This window comes from Leptodactylus fuscus, chromosome 2 (assembly GCF_031893055.1).
Source record: "Leptodactylus fuscus isolate aLepFus1 chromosome 2, aLepFus1.hap2, whole genome shotgun sequence".
Lineage (NCBI taxonomy): Eukaryota > Metazoa > Chordata > Amphibia > Anura > Leptodactylidae > Leptodactylus > Leptodactylus fuscus.
The window spans coordinates 134,922,193-134,941,758 of record NC_134266.1 but is presented as its reverse complement, the minus strand read 5'-3'; the positions used below and the strand labels follow the sequence as shown (position 1 = coordinate 134,941,758).

The 19,566-nt window shown below is 39.0% G+C and overlaps 1 protein-coding gene across 1 annotated transcript in view; it reads left to right on the top strand.

The window, feature by feature from the left end:
• Positions 1-19,566, top strand: part of COL16A1 (collagen type XVI alpha 1 chain) — a 141,084-nt gene that overhangs the window by 44,059 nt on the left and 77,459 nt on the right. Inside the window, exons 10-12 of the mRNA XM_075263112.1 lie at positions 10,745-10,789; positions 13,697-13,732; positions 19,177-19,203. Of these exons, the coding sequence (XP_075119213.1) occupies positions 10,745-10,789; positions 13,697-13,732; positions 19,177-19,203 (108 nt within the window). The remainder of the gene's footprint in view (positions 1-10,744; positions 10,790-13,696; positions 13,733-19,176; positions 19,204-19,566) is intronic.

Below are 19,566 nucleotides of genomic sequence, written 5' to 3'. Positions count from 1 at the left end.
ACCCCAGACTATAATAATGGTTTATGGTTTTATGGTTGGTGAACTTCCAAAAATTCAGAGTGAAACCCTGAAATTTTTGGGACATTCATAAAGATTACTGCATGGGCCACAATAAGACATTATAGTGTATGGAAGGGCCACTATGGGACATTATACTGTGTGAAGGGGCTATTATGGGATATATACTGTGTGGAGGGGCCACTATGGTCCATTTTTCTGTGTGAGAGTCACTGTGGGACATTAATCTTAAAGAAGTGTGACATACTTCTCCCTAGCATTCTAGTGTCTGACACCGCAGCCCGTTCCGTTGTGCACCGTGCCTCATTCCCTTTGCACCCCGCATGACCGCTGAGACCAACTAGGCAGTCGCTGGAGAGGGACCAGTGATGTCACTTATATATGTCACCAGTCCCTCTCCAGTGACAGCTAAACCTGCTGATTGGCCTCAGCAGTAAGGTGGAGTGCATGGATTCCTAGGACCGAAGTACGGAGTTCCACAGAATTTGTTTTTCTCTTTTATGTTACTTTACACAGGACTGCTTCACATGGAGGAGCTACTTGTGCTGTTGTGCTGGCCCTGCCTACATGTATTGACTCCGCCTATTTGCACTGAAACCGCCTAAAAAATGGGGCCACTTTTAAATATTTTCCTAGGGCTAATTTCAGGTCCCAATCCACTCCAGTATGTATGCACATTCTTTGTAGTGTAACTCTTCCAGTTTGCCAGCAGTTCCATATGATGACATTTCATAGGAGGTGTATGATAGTAGGCATCAAGCCCTCCTGCGACCCTTTATTTCTTTTATTAATTGCATGCTTCATTTTTGTATTGAGACATAAACTCACTTTTTTTAGAATAAGTTATTCTAGCCATCCAATTGATAATATCCCCATTTTAACTCATGACTCGCGTTGCGTTGTATTAAAGAGACAACAGGAATTTCTTTTCCAAACCAGAGAGTCTAATGTACATCTCTCCTTACGTATGTGGTCTGTTTCTTTTTTTTGATACCTGGCTAGAAGCAGTGTGCCCTCTTTGCTCAAGACAGTATTAAAAATCTTTCTAAGGAATCTTGAGGTTCTTGGCAGTCTCATATAGAAAATTGTTTTTGTTTCGCAAAACAATAGACTGATGTGTTTCTTTGAAAAAGTTATTTCGCTTACCCATTTCTGTACCCAGGATTGCATTTTAGAAATGCCAGTGCACTACAGACCAGGTAGCCTAAGGACAACAGAATCTACTTGCTTTTTGTACTAAAGTTTCACCTTTTCTAACACAATGATAAGACCTTACTCACACAGTAAGTGTTTGGTTTGCATCAGTGATTGTGAGCTAAAACCCGTAGTGGAGACTACGGTATAAGGTATAATGGCAAAATATGTGCCTGTTCTGTGTCTTTGCCCTACTCCTTGTTTTTGCTTAAAATGAGGTTCTGCGCCATTTTTTTAATTTTTTTTCATTACCTTTAAAATTTTGCATAGTAGTGTAACTAGATAAAATTGTGGTAAGACATACAGTAGTAGTATATGAAGACAAGACCATATACGAATGAAAGGAAAGTGTTATAAAGACCATTAATATTGTCATCACTTCATTCTTTCACTAACGTCTAAGTAGAACCACATGTTATTAATATGTGCCAAGTCATCAGCATACTTGAATCCCTTTATATCCTGTTTATTTGGAGGCTTTATTCTAGTTACATATGGCTGTATTTATCATATGGAAATACATACCAAAATGAGGAAAGGCTGTGATTTCAGGATCACATATGAAGAGTGGGGCAAACTGATGAAGATGTTTCTGATCACACCGCAGCTTTCAGTATTAACAGGCACTATAAGAAGCTGTGCTGTGATTGGTTGTTATGGCCAACAAAACTGTTCTTTTAGGTTAAGGCCCCACGTAGCAGGTCGCAGCAACAAAGTGCTGCAGGAAAACTGTGGCACTGATGCTTCATTGTTTTTTCCTGCAGCACTTTTCTGCTTCCATTACATGTATATGGCAACCACTGGTGTTTCTGTAGGTATGATTGACATGCTGCATGTCCACTATACTGTAAATTCGCTAGACTGTAAAACGCTGTAGTGGAAACAGTGCGGTCAAGCTTTCCCTTTTACGCTACATGGGACCCTGGCCTTAGACAGTTTTGTAATTTTCTTCCTAAATGTTCTTATGTGTTGGTGAGCTGCATTCTTTCTTGTACTTCTGATAAAATGCTTAGAAATATAGCGGAAAGCTTAGTTACTGAACAGCAGTCTTGGGCTGGCCTACTGCTAGAGCAACCATACTTATAAATGTGTCCCTCAATACATTTCCTGTTGGCTGGACATATGTGTCATGAAATGTGTAGCTTTATATTATAGTGATATGACAACACAAAGTAATATATCATGACCACAATCCAGCAGTCATTCTGATAGCCCAAATCTATGCTGTGACTAAAATAATCTGGTCCCTGTCATAAATAACCCCTAAACATTGCCGTGTGCCATTAGTTATGACATCACAGGGATTTCCCATTCATGGGGGACTCAGAAACAGGCAAGGAATATGGAATCTTCCTCTTATCTGCATGTCTACGTATACAGATCACTGATGTCAGTTACTGTGCATCAAAAAAACACTAACATTTTGTAGCTTTTGTCTGGCGGAAACTAAACCAATTAAAAACTAGACAGTCTGAATTCAGCATACTGTTGGCTTTCCCAGTATGTGCCCTGGGGTACCATTAATTCCGGCACTGATATGGGTTTCGCTGCGGAGGCCAGAAGATGCTCACGGGTGCTCACGGGTTGACACTTTACAAACCCATTCAAATGAATGGGTTTGAAAACAGACTGCCGTTTTCCATCTCCTGTCCAGTTTCTCGGGCAGAAGACGGAAACCTTTTGGACGCTACCTTTTGGATGTAGGCTGTGCTTAGTCTCTCTTATCTCCCCATTTACACAACTGTACCATAGAATCATAATGGTTAAGTCTAGTATGTCATTGAGTCTTATACTTGCTAAATCACAGTTTCTTATTTGCAGAACCTATATAATAATATCTATACTTTTGTATATACATATGAGGTTCCCACAAATGCACATGGACCTCAAAATCAGTATAGTAGTTAAAATGCCATTTTACCATGTACTAGATTTAAGGATGTGATGTATTAAGTAATACAGCATGCTTTGAATTGGCTGGCATCAGACCAGACAGCTTGCATGCAAGACTATATGAATCTTACACCTTGTTCCCACGTGTACTTCTGGATGCGTTCCATTGATCACTCCTTATCTCCCTGGAGCCTGCCAAGTGTCCTTCTGTCAATGTGCCAATCTGTGTTTGATCATTTACACAGACCCTTCCTTCCCTTTGAGTCTTAGTAAGGCGTATCCTCTGCCAGCTCTGTGTGAGGGAAATATCCGACTGCTGAATATGAAGAGCAGCTTCTCGGTTTATTAAGGTGTGAAAGAGCATAGATTTTATAAGCAGGTGCTGCACCGTGGGAAATGTTACCATGTACGAATGTCATGCAGTTTCTGACATTCACACACTGACAGTTACAATGACATGAAATGCACTATGCAGCCTGGGCAAAATGATCTGGCAAATATAACAGTTTCTACAACAGTAACAAAATGTCGATAGGATACTTTATCTCACCTTTTGATATCACTCACACCATACATGGTATAACTTCCAGTTTCTCTTTCTTATCTTTCATATTTGATAACTTTAAGCTAGGGTTACATAATGAATTTTGGTAACCTCAGAGAAACAGAAAGACTGTGGCATTGCTGAGACATGATCACATTGTTTCCTCAGGGGAATCTAGGTCAAGTACAACCTTCCAACCATTGCAAAACACATGGCCTAGCGTAAAATAAAAATATGTGATTGTTTTCTCTATAGAACTTACATTTTTCCCAATATCTCTTCAGATCCAAGGCTAAGGCCCCACGTTGCAGAAACACAGCTTTTTTTTTTTGCAGATTGTGTTGCGTTTTAGAGTCAAAGCCAGGAGTGGATTAAGCAGAAGGGAGAAGTATAAGAACTTTCTACATATTTCCCATTCCTTTTGTAGCTATTCTTGGCTTTGGCTCAAAAAAAACGCAGCTGCGTTTCCGCAACGTGGGGCCTTAGCCTTAACTATTTCCTTAGCTCACAGTTCATCAAGTGGGGAGTCCATCACAAGAGAGTTTTGGACAGTTTTTTTGGATGCTGTCAATTTTTTTAGCAAGACTTTTTTCCACAAAGTAATGAAAATGTGAATGAGAGATTTACAAGAGATTTCCATACTACTCTGTAGAGGAAAAAATTTGTAAACATCACCCAGCAATTCTATGAAGCAAAGAAATAATTTTCAAGCAACATAATTCATTCCTGGTGATTTCTAAGTAGTGTATATTAGAATAAAGATCATACTGTAGACTTAGCCTAAAACTTGGATTCTTGTTAATGAGTTCCTTTAAATGACAAAAACATCCCCTTTTTGCCATTTAAAAATATGTTTATTATGTAAAAAATTCAAATATATAAATATATTTGATAGCACAACAATTTGTAAAAACTTGCTCTAAGAACAGTGTAAAAAAAAAAGCTGAAAACCAATACCATAAAGCTCCTTTTTGGTCAAAAAAAAAATTATGGTTTTAGAAGACGGAAAAACAAATGAGCTTTTCAAAAGGGAAGAATAACTGATAGTTGATAAGTTATTGACCTCCAAAATTATGCCATTAAAAATACAACTCATCTTGCTAACAAGTCCTCAAACAGTGACATCAATGGAATAATTAAAAATTATGACACGAAAGAAAACACTGCAGTAGAAAAAATGTATCCTGTCCTGTAGGACAAAACTAATTATCTTTATAAGGGGTTAAAAGTTATCAGTGCTGCGTGCAATTTTTTTTTTTTTTGCACAGTCCATGGGGTCTGCGGGTTTTCATGGCTAACCACTTTGTAGGGGGATTTGGTTTTTCGAGCTCCCGAAGCAGACCCAAAGAACAGAGACCTGAGTGCAGGTGGGAACCTTGCGTAAGGCCTTATTCACACATCCGCATCATCGAACATGTGCGGTCCATACTATTCATAGACACTATTCATTTGTGGGTGGTCTGGTGTCTGTGATTGATCTGCTTTTCACATATGTAAAAAGAAGTTCAACTTGTTATCTTTCCATTTTCTAAATGTTGTCTGTCTCTAGGTCAGTGAAAAATAGATGATACATGGATGTCGTCTGTTTTTTTCACAGACCTATAGACTGTCTTTGGTTTGATTCATTTATAATGCATTACTATAATAAAAGACATGCTTTTGCTTTTAGAAACACAGATGTCTAAATAAATACATTGAACGGAATGGGTATGTGTGGCATCCACATGATATGTGGATGTGTGAATAAGGTCTAACATGTTTCTCCATCCGAGGGTCAATTCATACTATAGAATCTTAACAACAAGCCAGTTGCAGGAACTTTGACATTCCCCACAAGGTTTTATTGTGCTTTATCAGGACACTCCTTTAGTTTAAGAAACCAATGCTGATAAAAAGAATATTAGAGAAGCGCTGTTTAATTTGTTCCCTAATGCCTAATGTACTGATGTAGATTCGCCAAAGATGAAGTTTAATTGCCATTTTAGAGTGTAATAAGTGTAATATTCTTACTCTCGCTGATTACTTTTCTTTTTTTTATGCTTTGTTATTACAGTCCATTAAAAACTAATAAACTTAATTTAGCTGTTTTCTCTGTGCAGGGACCCTGCCGGCAAAGGGAGGCCACTGCTTACAAAATAATAGTATTGCTTTCTATATATTAGACCACATATAGGGGGCTTGAGGTGGTCCCTCCAATATTGAAATGATCAGTTGCTACAATTAGCCAATACACTTCATATAAGCCTAGCTGCGTCATATCATGTAAATGTTGTAAAGCAGATCTCTTCCAGAGCTCATCAGATTTTCAGTCTTTGTGTTTCACCTAAAACTATTTCCTGTTTCCTTTGTCACGTTTTTATTTTTCATCTTATAAGGAAAACCAACGTATATGGAACACCCTGTGTGATATTTTATGCAGCAGGAAGAGACACAAAATGAGCATGGAAGCCAAATGAAAATGGAAGGGAGGGTGAAAAAGCAAAGATATAGAAGTGAGGGATTTATGTGGCTTCCAAAAACTTTCTTGCAAACCTCAAAAACCATTAGTGGTAAGAGGGCTGGATGGGAATCCACTACTGACTGAGCCAAGTCTGTGCTGACAAAGCAGCATTCATTTGTCTTGAGAGCTTGAGAACAGAATTTAATAAACTGGCTAGAGGAAAAGAAATGAATGGGCTGGATAGGATGATTGAATAATTCCTGGCAGCCCTGTACCAACAGGAATAAAATACAATAAATGATGTGGCCTCTGGCATATGGTATTAAAGGAAATATCAGTATATTGTAATAGAAATCCCCAATATTGCCTATACTGAGTTGTACTTGTGGAGTTTCCTTTGCAGACCAACATCAACTTTCTATTCTAGTTCTTGGCATTTAATATATTTATGGCATTTAAGTATTTGCCTTGGTTTGAGTCTGTTTGCGTTTGGACTAAACCAATATGATTGGAAAATTGCAGTTTGTCTTTCCTACCCAGACACTAGTGAGAGTGGAAACCTGCAAACTCTGCAGAGTAATCTGTGCATGACTGTGCTCTTCCTCCCTCTGCTAATACCAGACCGCAGAAGCTGTATTTTAATGCAGTGACAAGCACCATCCAGCCATTTTACACATCGCCTTAAGTTAGTTTGTTAAGTTAATGTTCCGTGGGACCCAAAGGATTGCTGGATAATCATTTCATTGCATGGTCAATAAGTTAATGTCTTTAGAATTACGTCTTGAATGACACATTTATTATTTTATAGCAAGATCTATATAATTTCCATAGAAAAATTATATTTATTTAGTTTTTTTTTTTTTTTTATAAAGGGATTCATCACATTGAAAATGCAGTCAAATGAAATTTAACATCTTGTGTGCACCACTTTTTTTTCAAAGGAGGCACAGTCAAGGCGGGGCACGGCTCCCTCAAATTTCTAATCAGTTTTCTGTTGTAAATGGTGTCATAAATCTATGCCAGCAAGGAGCTGGCATAAATTTATGTTCAGCACATGAATCCCAGAGGATACGCCTAATACACCAAAATTAACTAAGCAAATTGAGATATAATTTTATGGCGGAATATTCGTTATAACCTGCCATTTACTCATTTAAACCTTTGCTCATTCTGGACATCCCTCCATATATGACTATGCATATAGAGTTCAGTGGGCATCCTATTCCAAGATTGACAACTATGTTTGCTTGTACACCTTGAAGGTTGTTAATCACTCAGTAGGACCGCCCACTGAACGCCTAAGTCCAGAACGGGCAGAGGTATAAATGAATAAATGATTAGGTAACACGGAATTTTCCCCATGAAATTATATTTCCTGCTCCATTTTGCTGGTAAACATAGAGCCTGTAGAATGCACCTAGTAACATTTATTAACAATGCAATGGATTGGTAAAGATGTATCTAAATAAATCTGGTAAGATTAAAGGGGTTGTCCCAGCTCAAGGATCCTATCTATACTGGTGCCTTATGTAAATTTAAGACTTTTCCTAAATATATTGTTTTAGAAATGCAGCTCTGTTTGCCTGCTATGTGAACTTATTCATTGTTTATACAGCATTACCATAACCACAGACCTGTGAGATAGGACAAGTGACATCACTCACTTCTCCTGCAAGCAGCACTTTTCTCTCCCTATTTTTTGTGCAGATACTGAACAGAAACCACACGGACCCCATTATAGTCTATGGGGTACACAGGTTTACTTCAGTAACCGCTTTTTTATGCAGATAGGTTTCCATTTGTGGGATTCCCAGTCGTACTCCCAAAATGGAAACCCGACTTCAGATGTGAACTGGGCCTAAGTATTGCGATACTTCAGTGTCCCATTAAACAAGGGGGAGGGGGAGAAATACAGGAAGTGAGAAGAAGACAACAGGCAAAGTGCTGAAACAGTGAGATGAGAAAACCCTTTTAATCTTGCTCATAAATGGAAAAATATATTTTGAATCAACTGAAATAGGAAGGTATTTGTCTAAATCCAGAGGTAGAGCAACATAATATATTGTATACTATATCATATTCTAGATAAATACAGTATAAATAACGCAAAAATTATTTTGGGATTCCCCAAATAGCATTTAAAACAATGTTTTCTTCTCTGTTGGGTTAAACTGTACTGTGTTCTTTGAGATGTCGTATTGCAGTGCTATTGTCTGCCAGGACCATCTCTGTAATACATTGGCACCATACAGCACCACACCAAGTGTTTACATGCTTGAGGCCTACATCAGACTTACCACACCACCACAGCACAATGACTACAGCAAAAGGGAATGTGATTCAGCACTGTTAGGTCTGCTGATAAAATGTATAGATTTTAATGTTAATATCTTTGATATACTAGTTATGCCTTTCTGCCTAAAAAATATTTCTATGCATCCATGTATAGATTGTATGTATATGTGGACACAATGTTGTTTCCATTCATTCTTGGAACATAATTCAGTTTGGAAAGGAATGAACTGTTTAGCTACTGTTCAATATGTTTTTATGGAGGAGAGCTATTATTCCTGCAACAAAACAGACCAGAGGATTTCTGTGATGTATAAGATGTAAAAAAACAGTAGACATTATTCTAAATACAATAATTCTAATACTCTTTCAATGTGATGCCTTGTATAAAGCTGAATTATTTATATACAAGATGGTGACACTTCTCAGCACAAGGAGATAATTAACATGTTATATAATAACAATATAATTGCTCATTTAGTTCCTTTTTGGCTGGATAATATGATGCAGATTCAACCCACATACAGCATTCTGATCTACTATGACTGACATGTTACTAGAACTCTTGCTCTCTTCTTGTCACTATTAGAGTTCTATACAAGAGATTTATATTTGGCTGCGCTAATTCAGAGAGTAACAGTATAAGGGGTCAAAGATTTATATATGTGACAGTAGACTTTAATGACACATCATACATACCTCCCAACTTTCGAAGAACAGAAAGAGGGACAAATGTGCGGCACCCACTTTTACGTTGACTCCGCCCATTCTCATTCATTTTTCATGTGCCCCCACATAGTATAATCTTCCTATAGTTACCTGTGAATTATATTCCCCCACATTATAATGTTCCCTTCCAACTTCTCCACAGTATTAAGTCCCTCTCCTTGTACCCCAGTTTAAACGGGTGTAAACTAGAGGGGGACATGAAACTGGAGCAGCTGGAGGGCACATTAAACACTGGGGGTAGTTGGAGGGGGACAATAAATTAATAGCAGTTGAAGTGGAACATTAAACTGGGTACAACTAGAGGGGGACATTAAACTCGGTCAGCTGGAAAGGGAAATTAAACCGTAGGGGTAGCTGGAGGGTGACATTAAACTGGGGGCAACTAGAGGCAGACAGGTTCCCCTCCAGCTACTCCTACAGTTTAATGTCTCCCTCCAGTTGCCCCAGTTTAATATCCCCCTAGTTTAAGTGCCCCCTTCATCTACCCCCAGTTTCATGTCCCCCTCCATCTCTGCCCCATGCCCCCAGTTTCATCTCCCCCCTCCATCGCTGCCCCCAATTTCATGTCCCCCTCCATCTCTGCCCCCAGTTTCATGTCCCCCTCCATCTCTACCTCTAGTTTCATGTTATCCGCCTCCCCTTCATCTGCCCTAGTTTCATGTGCCCCTTCTCACCTATCCTCGCTCCCCCGCAGCTCTGTCTGCAGTCTCAGTCATGGAGTTGTAGGCGCAATGTGAGTGACATCATCACATCACGCCTATCTCTCCAGGAGCCGGAGCGCAGCTTTGAAGCAGGAGCTGTATGCTGAAAGTTCCTACTTCATTCGCCTTTGTGAAACCGAGACATACCTCCCGCTGACCAGGGCTGCGGGACTGAAACCCGAATCCGGGAATATCCCGACAGTTAGGAGGTAGGAAGCTGACCTCTGGGATTTCCAGTCCAAGTGGTTATTCTGTTTGTAGAAAAGAATGGGAATTCTGAAAGTCATTGTATATGCTCATTCCTACTATGCACCTAATTTGATAAGGCCATAAGACAACTAACCTAAAGTGTATTTAGTATATTGAATAGTAAATGCATTTTCATTCATTGCAACTCACAAATTATATTTTCTATATCTTTAAAATGATCAGTATCAATACTGTCATACAATAGGCGTTTACAATCCAGAAATCTTAGTTCTCTATGAGAGAGTGCTTAATAGTGTAAAAGAACCCCATTCATGCTACTTGCATAAACAGATCACATTTTCCATTGTCAGTCTCTGCCAAAATTATGGGTGAAGAGATCGGAATTGACAAGAGGCGGGAGAATTTTATAAAACCAGAAGAAAGACGGGAAATAGTGCTGCATCTTAGCAAATAGACAGCATCCAAGAATAAAGAAGAATGGACATTTTGTTCCTTTGTGTGTGGGCACAAATCATTCCCAAACAGAATGAAGTATAAGAAAGGAATGAAAAATATTTTAGTTTGTGAGCTCACTAAAAGAAATACAGACTGTCATATCATGTCCAAAATGCTAGCGTCCCACACAGACTACTACTCCTTCCGAAAACTGATTATTATACTATGCAGTGGTTTAGCTTTAGTCATTTGGAATAATATGTCAATACCTTCTATTTTTATCTGTAGGGGGAGAAAATCTCATCTGGGATGTCTGTAGACCTTCCTCCAGAGGTGAGTATATGATTTGAATTTGTTTTCACTCATATCATCCTTATTCAGCGTACATCTCATACAATCATGATGTGGAAGAATTTAGAGTAATAGAAAGTATTGTGGATAGTAATACTAAAGGTAAAGAGGTCAAAGCTGTTGTTAAATAGATATTCAGTTTTCAAGAAATACAGTAATATTATTCTTCATACAATGAAAAGTTATACAATGTTCTAATATAGTTTCTCTATCAATTTCCCCCAGTTTTCATTATATTTATTTTTTTTCTTTCAATAGGAAATTCTACTGTTTACTTCCATGTGTCCTGTTCATGTGCTCAAATATGCACAATAAAGGGAATTTATTAATCTCCCTGCACCAGAAAACTGGCAGAGTGGGATGATATCCTTGCGGCAAACACACCGTTCATTCTGTGTGTTGTTTGCTACATTGTGCGGATGGTGGAGTGGATTAGGGAGCGTTGTCAGCTGGGGGTGAAGGACGTCTGGGCCCGACATATTCAGTATAACTCACACTACTAGTCTACACCACTTTCTAACTGGTGGAGATCTCCAATGAAGAGCACAGGCTCATAGATCAGTTGTGCCTTGCTCCAGTTGAGGCCTTTATTATGACTAGTATACAAAATAACAGTCTTAATAAATTTACCACAATGTAGCTGGAATAAGCCAAGAACCTTTGACATGACTTGGACATATTTTTATCCCTTGGAAGTAAACAGTGAAGTTTCTTATTGAATGACTGAAAGCAAATTATTACAGAAAGTATATTGGAAAATTGTCTAACTTTTCACTGTATTAAAATAAACTGTACTTGCCGAAACTGTAATATCACTTTAATACCAGTATATTCCCTGTAGTTCCCTTGACAGCTGAGAGCAAATTAAAGTAACTCTTCTGTCAGGAGTTTCAAAATGATATATATATGTCAGTGCCTGCAAGGAATATTAGCTGCTGTTTACTGCACTTTCCTTAGATCTGGCTCCTTTGCTGCTTTTTAGTAGATCTCAACTAAGGCAGAGCTGTGACAATGGCTTAGCTACAGTGCCTAAAGGGAGTCTAAGGTAGTCTGAGACACACCTCCTGTCTCATCATTGGATCAGGCTGACCCTCTACCACTCTTTCCTGCAGCTCTGCCCCTTCACACTGTTGTGTGCATCCCAAACCAACAACATCAGCTATTTGGCATTTACACAAGGCAACGAGCGACACTCTTGTTCTCAAAGGTGATGCTCACATTCACACTCAAGAGTGTTTTAAGACACAGCAATGCTGCTTCTAAGACAATGTGGACCAAACAGGAACAACAAAGATCCTAGACTACATCAGGCTCCAGTCTTCTTACAAGCATTGCTCAATTTGATTATTGGAATGGTGCACCACATTGAACCATTTTAATTCACTTACTGCACTTTTAGAATGGTTGACTACACATACATGCATTATGGTGCTTCCTAGATCTGTATATAACAGATCTTTGCTTCTCTCCTTTATTTTCTTCTCTAAGACCTGCATGAATCACCTGGAAAGTTCCTTTTAATAAACAAAATCTGAAGCCACATCTAGTAATAAAAGATTCATTGTTACTAGCGCACACCGCAGAGTACTGTAGGCCCGAGCAAAAGCTTACTGCATCAAGTGGATTGTGCATACAAGTGTAGAAGAGCAGGCACAATAAGGCCATTAATAATGACTGGATACAGGTTTACCCCAGTGTAGTCTACATTGTACGTGGCAGTACAGAACATATTTTCTTCTTAAAGCTTTTACTATTTAACTTCTATTTCTTTCTAATGACACAGTGGAACAGTATAAACATCATGGCAACAAAACATTACTAAAAGCATCACCTTTGGAATGAAAAGTCTTATTGTAGCGTCCAAGAAGTAATTATGAACACAATGGTTTATTCACAAACAATCAAAGACTGGCACAAACAGCCGCTGGCACAGTTTCATTGTCTCATCATTTCATCTGATGTGTTTCAATAAACTCCATATTCCTGATTATGTTTTGGACTCGGCAATCTGTTTAGATTACTTTTACTTCCAATGATGCACATTGTTAATTCAGAGTATCCATTACGCTCAGTAGAATAGCTTAGATAAATGTTTTATTTAAAATTAATGCGTTTATGTATTTGCGGTCATGCAAGTATATGATCACATGGTGAGTAAATACTGCAATGAATTGCAGACATCAAACCAGACAGAATAATGAATATGTGAACATGGCTCTATAACATACATTGTGAGGGTATGCAGTGAAATTAAGGACGGAACGCGGGGTAGTCTGAGTATAGTGCCCTGAGGACAGGGGACATAATTCATTGATTTTTTTTTTTAAAGTAGTGTTCTACATTTTAATTGTATAATAATTAAACTTTTATTATAAACAAGAACTCTAGGGATTTCTCAATAAAATCTTGAAACTAAGGCCTGGTTCATATCTGCGTTTGGTATTCCATTTGGGGAGTCCCCTTGGGGACTGCAAGAACCAGTTTTCTCTCTGCAATATTCATGCGGAAACCGAGTGGAAACCACACGGACCCCATTATAGTCTATGGGGTCCATGTGATTTCTTAGGTAACCGCTTTTTAATGCGTATAAGTTTCCGTTCGGGTGTCCCCAAGCAGTCTCCTCAAATGGAATACTGAACGCAGATGTGAACCAGGCCTAAAAATTCCCCTGAACTTTATAGACCAAGGGTGGTGAGTAGTATTCTGAACCCCTTGCATTAGATACCAAAAGAGTTCAACCCACTGAGAGAGATAACCATACATCTGCTATGGACCAATCTATCTGCAGGGTGGGTTAATATGCTGGGTTCTGGTGGTAGACTACCTTTAACTTTCATAGGACACAATTTCTATGACTATTACTGACCATCACTTTTCCTTTTATTACAGTGTGCATCATGTGCATTTCGGCTTCCTGAACCTAATGTAAGTATTAGCTCAGTCAATGCTTATTGCTTGTGTGGTGGTAGAATTGTATTACGATTCCAAACAGGGATGTCACCTTATTGTCTGTGAGCTTTTATTATTAGGTATCCTTTAGATCCTTTGGCACAGAGAAAACCAGACACATAATTAAAATTCAATTTATTTTATGGTATTAGGCTATACAATGTACAACTAAGTACCACCCAAGGGGACTGATAGTAAGGTGCCCAATAAGACTTATAATAGCATATGAGGTATGCATATATAAACTATATAACAAATACATATGGAATACCCTGACGTTTCATTATGAGCAGCAGTAGACAGCCTAAATACATGACGGAAGATTGACTATGACATATGCGAATGCAAGGGAACTATGTAAAATTAATGTTCAGGGGTTTTCATTAATCTTTGCTGTTCTACAATGCTTGGCCATGTGGCATTACAAGTGCATTTTAAGGATTGCTTCACACCCATGCTAGAGTCTCCATTAGAGACTCTGTCACAATGTCCGCCTGAAAGTGTCGGACAAACTAGTCATGCACAGAGGACTTCTTTGCTTTCTTGTTGCAGGTTTAGCAGCATTTTTTTGATGTGCAACCTGGATTACATTGGCTGTACTAATCGAAAACTCAGTACTAGAATCCTAGAACATCTGCGGGATAGCGTTAAAAAAAATGTTGAGTACATGTCGGGTGCCTCTAGGCACTTTCTCGAAATACACGAGGGTAAAACACACATGATGCGTTTTTTCGGTATAGAGAAAATGCAGCATTCAAGCAGAGGAGGAGACATGAAAAGTTCCCTTTTTAAAAGGGAGGCTTATTTTATTCTTAAATTTAACTGCAGATTTCCTAAAGGTCTCAATATCAGGACGGACCTTTCATATATATATTAGGCATGGACACAACAGTAACAATGTAAGCAATATACTATGTGAGCTAACCCCTGCCAATGCAAGGAGATGTTTCTCCCATTGGCTCCTTTGGAACCACGTGATCGGAATGAGAGAGCCCATGAGGATGTAGCTTAGAGATGCCCGAGATGTGGCCTATCGGGATAGGAAGATGAAGGGTTTTTGAAGAGAAAACAAACACAGGACTACAGATACGTGTTGATATGAAAATAGGTAAATGGTAATATCATTTTTTGGAAGTGATGTCCTGCTCTGGTATACGTGGAATACGTACAATGTATATAAAGAAAAGTATGTTGAAGCGATGTATGCCAAATTATAAAGTAAGGGTAATTAGGTGGTATAATAAATGCTAGGATATGGTTTGGATTATAATATGAAGGATAGATTCGGATGTATTACCTGTGTATTGTTTTAGGATGGTTTTACAAAGATGTTAGAGGAATGGACATTGCTAGTATAGCGACATACAGATAAGGGCGTTGCCTGGAAAGGTTCACAGGTGGAAGCCCTAATAGAGGGGTGTGTATCTATATGTGTACACCTATTTATAGAGACGACTACAGAATGTCAGATCATTCCATGAATAGGAGGTGAACGCACCTCGAAACGCATTGGCGTTTTTTATTTGTTCGTCTGCACTATTTTTGTTTATGTTGTTGTATGTTTTCGTGGACATGGAATTTTTTATGAGAAAATAATTAAAAGCTAAATTTTATTACTGAGCCAAAGGAGTGCGGACTTTACTCTTTGTCTGCTATTTCGGAGCATTTTTTTGAACCTAAGCTAAGAATGGCCAAAAATGGATGGGTGGTGTCATAGCAGTGGGAGGATCAACTCCCATTGTACAAGGTAGCAGAGGCAGGAGATTGTAGTCTGAGTAACAAAAGCAGTGCTCCGGAGCGCTGAAGGCCTGCCCCATGTGCACCAAATGCTTCATTAGCATATCAGTTCAATGTTGGTTTTCTCCAAATCTATAAAAGTGACATACATAACATAAGACATGTTGTTTATCACTGTAATGCGCTCTATAACATGGTAGCAACAGTTGAATATGCTGGAGGGGAGGTGGTAGACTCCGTTCAATTTGTAATATCCCAGCCAGCTGCTGACCCACTGACCAGAACCCTGGTCTAGTTGTGTCAGAAGAAAGACCACCAGATGTTCCTATGTACCACAACTGAAACCTTATTAATCTTGACTTTAGGCACATAAGACTAGTGAGCAACACACAAGGTAACACACACTTTGGCAAGCATTTTTAATCACCCAGAACTTTCACACATAACCTGGTGGGCATCATTACTGTTGCCACAGGCAGTGCTCCCAAAAGCACCCACAGACTAGGCCTCTGGTTCCATCTGGTACAGTAGTTTCTTTCTATGACACTGTGAATCGAATAACCGAACTGACTTGACTACAACAACCAAAAAAAGGCGCAAAGTCTTTGGGGTTGCCTTGGGCATGGATCCAGGCATGGACATCTCCATACCTTAGGTTGCTAAACTAAGGTTATCCTTCATCTCCTTACATACTCTGTTCTGGGGCAGTGTGCTAAAGAGCAGGAGAAAATGAACATTTATATAGTTTTGTGGGGAAAAAAATGTTGTATCTTGCATTTTGTTCATTTACATTTAGGCTCTTCATACACGTAGGAGTCCAGTGGGCAGTCCTACTTATCGTCCGCTACTGTATTTCTGTATACACAGTAATACAGCGAAGGCTAGGAATCAGTGAATAATTCCACCCACTGGACTCTTAAAGGGGTTGTCCCATCACAAGGATCCTATCTATACTGCTGGTTAATGTGGATGTAAGACTTTTCCTAAATACACTGCTTCAGCAAAACTGCTTTGTTTGTCCACTATCTTACTTTATTCATTTTTTTGTGGCCACAGACCTGACCTAGCTGCTCCTGAGTCAAATGATGTATCTGCTGCTCTCAGGGGGGAGGGAGGAGGGGCTAAGTGCACGGGAGCGAGCCTGTGTATCTAGCTAATCCTGTGTCTACACCACACATGTGACCTAGGTCCTGCACTCAGATAGAGAGGAGCTGCTTTCATTTCCTCTGTTCTCCCAGTTATCAGGCTAGCTAATTCAATTGTGTTCATTATGGCAGAGACAGGCAGTCTCTGTATGTAACACAGAATGGAGTTGCTGCTGCCTGTACTTCATAGTCCAATGTGGGTGGGCAGAGCTACATGCGAATTTGGGGGTGGAGCTAAACGGCAGGTTGCCCGTGAAACCCCGCCCACCAAATGATGCAAGAAACCAGGAAGAAAGAAGATTTTACAAGAGTGAAGACTGCTGAGTATGTGAGGTGGGAATACCCCTTTAAGCTTAGAAAGAACAGAGATTTACGTAAACTACCGTATATACTCGAGTATAAGCCGACCCGAATATAAGCCGACCCCCCTAATTTTACCACAAAAAACTGGGAAAACTTATTGACTCGAGTATAAGCCTAGGGGGGGGGGGGGGGAATGCAGCAGCTACTGGAAAATTTCAAAAATTAAAATGGTCGGAGTTTTTGGGTGCAGTAGTTGCTGGGTACTGGGAAAGGGGAGGGGGTGTTTTGGTTGTCTGTCTGCCCCTTCCCTGAGCTTGAGGACTGGGTTTTTTCTTCCCCCCACTTGGAATTCAGTCTGCCTGAATATAGGGGATCTGCAGTGCTCCTATTAACCCCTTCCCGATGGAACAGGAACACTGCAGATCCCCTATATTCAGTAGACCGGGCACTCTCAGACACAGGGATACCTAATGTGTATGTGTTACACAGTGATTTTCTACTTTTGTAGGAATGATTTAGAACTTTTTTTTTTTTTTTTAAACCTTTTTTTTTCTTTTGCACTATTTTATGGGAGATTCTATACATTAATATTGTGGCTGGTCATAGACCCCCCCTCCTAAAAAAAAAATAAAAAAAAATAATAATAATAATTTTTTTTTTTTGCTGACTCGAGTATAAGCCGAGGGAGGCTTTTTCAGCACAAAAACTGGGCTGAAAAATTAGGCTTATACTTGAGTATATACGGTATATAACTGCTTAGCTCCACCTGCACTACAACATATTAGGCTCCGTTTAGTTAAGCTTTACCACTGGCTCTGTTCAATGCACTTATAATACATGCTAAGTAACTTAGGTTCGATGAAGAGGGTTTTTATCTATGCTCTGTATATTGACATAGACATTTTCATGTTTATTAATGTGCAGAGCCACAAAGCAATTCTAAGATAAAAGCATATTATCACTAGAAGCTCATTCTAGACGTTCAATGCTATTGTGGTCTGGACAGCAGTGTTGTAATATGAAAGATACTTATGGCGCCTCTTGGTGCTCCATATTGTATGAAGGTAGTAAGATAGTAGCAGCTATGGGCTTGTTTTTTAGCAATGACAGTAGAACATAATATACATGGATTCATTGCATGAGTACATAGACAGATGAGTTAATATGGAAAAAAAGACAGACAAAAGCAGCTGTGTTTTTCCCCAGGTGCATTAACCTCTGCGAGGGGTCATTTCTATAGCCCTTATACATACATATACCATAGACAAGAGGTTACTATCCTTCTGTATGCTTTGGTAGAGCTCAGGTCATCTCCTGATTTATTCAGTCTGTAGGCCAGGGTGTGCCTTAAATCATCCAGACATCCTGGTGAAAGAAATAACAAACTTATTAATTATTACAAGACTACATAGATTTCCAGAAAGGCCAGACAGCGTCTTATGTATACTACCAGAGCAAGATACATTCTTCATGTCTCAGCCTATCCAGTTCTGCTTGTTTTCTGCTTGTGAGAGTTCTCATAAAAGACAGATGATACAAGGAGCAAGACAACCGATAAAGCAGACAAAAAACGAGGAAATAACTAAAGCCAGTTACGCTAGGCTCACACCAGCGTTCGGGTCTGTTCATGAGGTCCAATTGGGGACCACATGAATGAAAACCTAATCCACTTTAAAAAATGACTACCCATGGAAACCCGTGGACAGAATATAATGGGGTCTGCTGGGTTTCTGCATGATAATGGTGAAGAAATGCGGAGAGAAAACTTCTGCTTGAAGCCTTTTCTCTCCGCATTTTTAAAGCAGGTGTGAACCTAGCCTTAGAGAAAATAACATTGTATAAACTTTGTGTGCTGCTGATGTTAAATATATATTATACTTGCAATATTCTTTTATTGATAAGATTGTACGTCATGGTTATTCTTTACTGTCTGCTTATTGAAGTTGATTCCATTTTACTTAGTTACATTTTATTCTTTAAATGATAAAAAAAAGTGACAATTGTGTTTATCATCACAAACTAGAGTATGATTCGTGATGAGTACGTTCCTTCAGGATGCCCCTTCTGTGACTGCAGGGGCATTTTGGCAAATGTACTCTCTATATACTGCCAGATTTTTCTTATCCCCATTTAACTTTTTCCCAAGGATGTAATTCTAGAAGCACTGTCTGCTGGGATTTATGGTACCTAGAGTCATAACTACATTCTGATTTGTATTTTTGTGTTTTTGAACAGGTTACAATAGGACCACAAGGCCCCAGGGTAGGTGAATTTAGTAGTAAAGTATTTGCTTATTGGAATACATTCTTTATACAGTATGTTCATATATTTAATTTGCAGTATAATTTGTAGTCTGAACACCATTTTATTGCCATATTTATGCTTAAACGGGTTTTATTAAAGATTTTTCAATAAAATACAAAACGAGCAAAAAGAAATAAGTCGAGCAACAATGAAGCATTATAGAAAATAGCGGGCTGGGAGGCCAAAAAGACCCCCCTCCGCACAAACCAAATACAGCCCAACAAAAAGAAAAAAAGGGAATAAGGAGTAGACAAGAAACAGACAAACAAACACAAAACAAAAACAAAGAAACCACAAGCAAGACGAAAGAAGCAAGAAGGA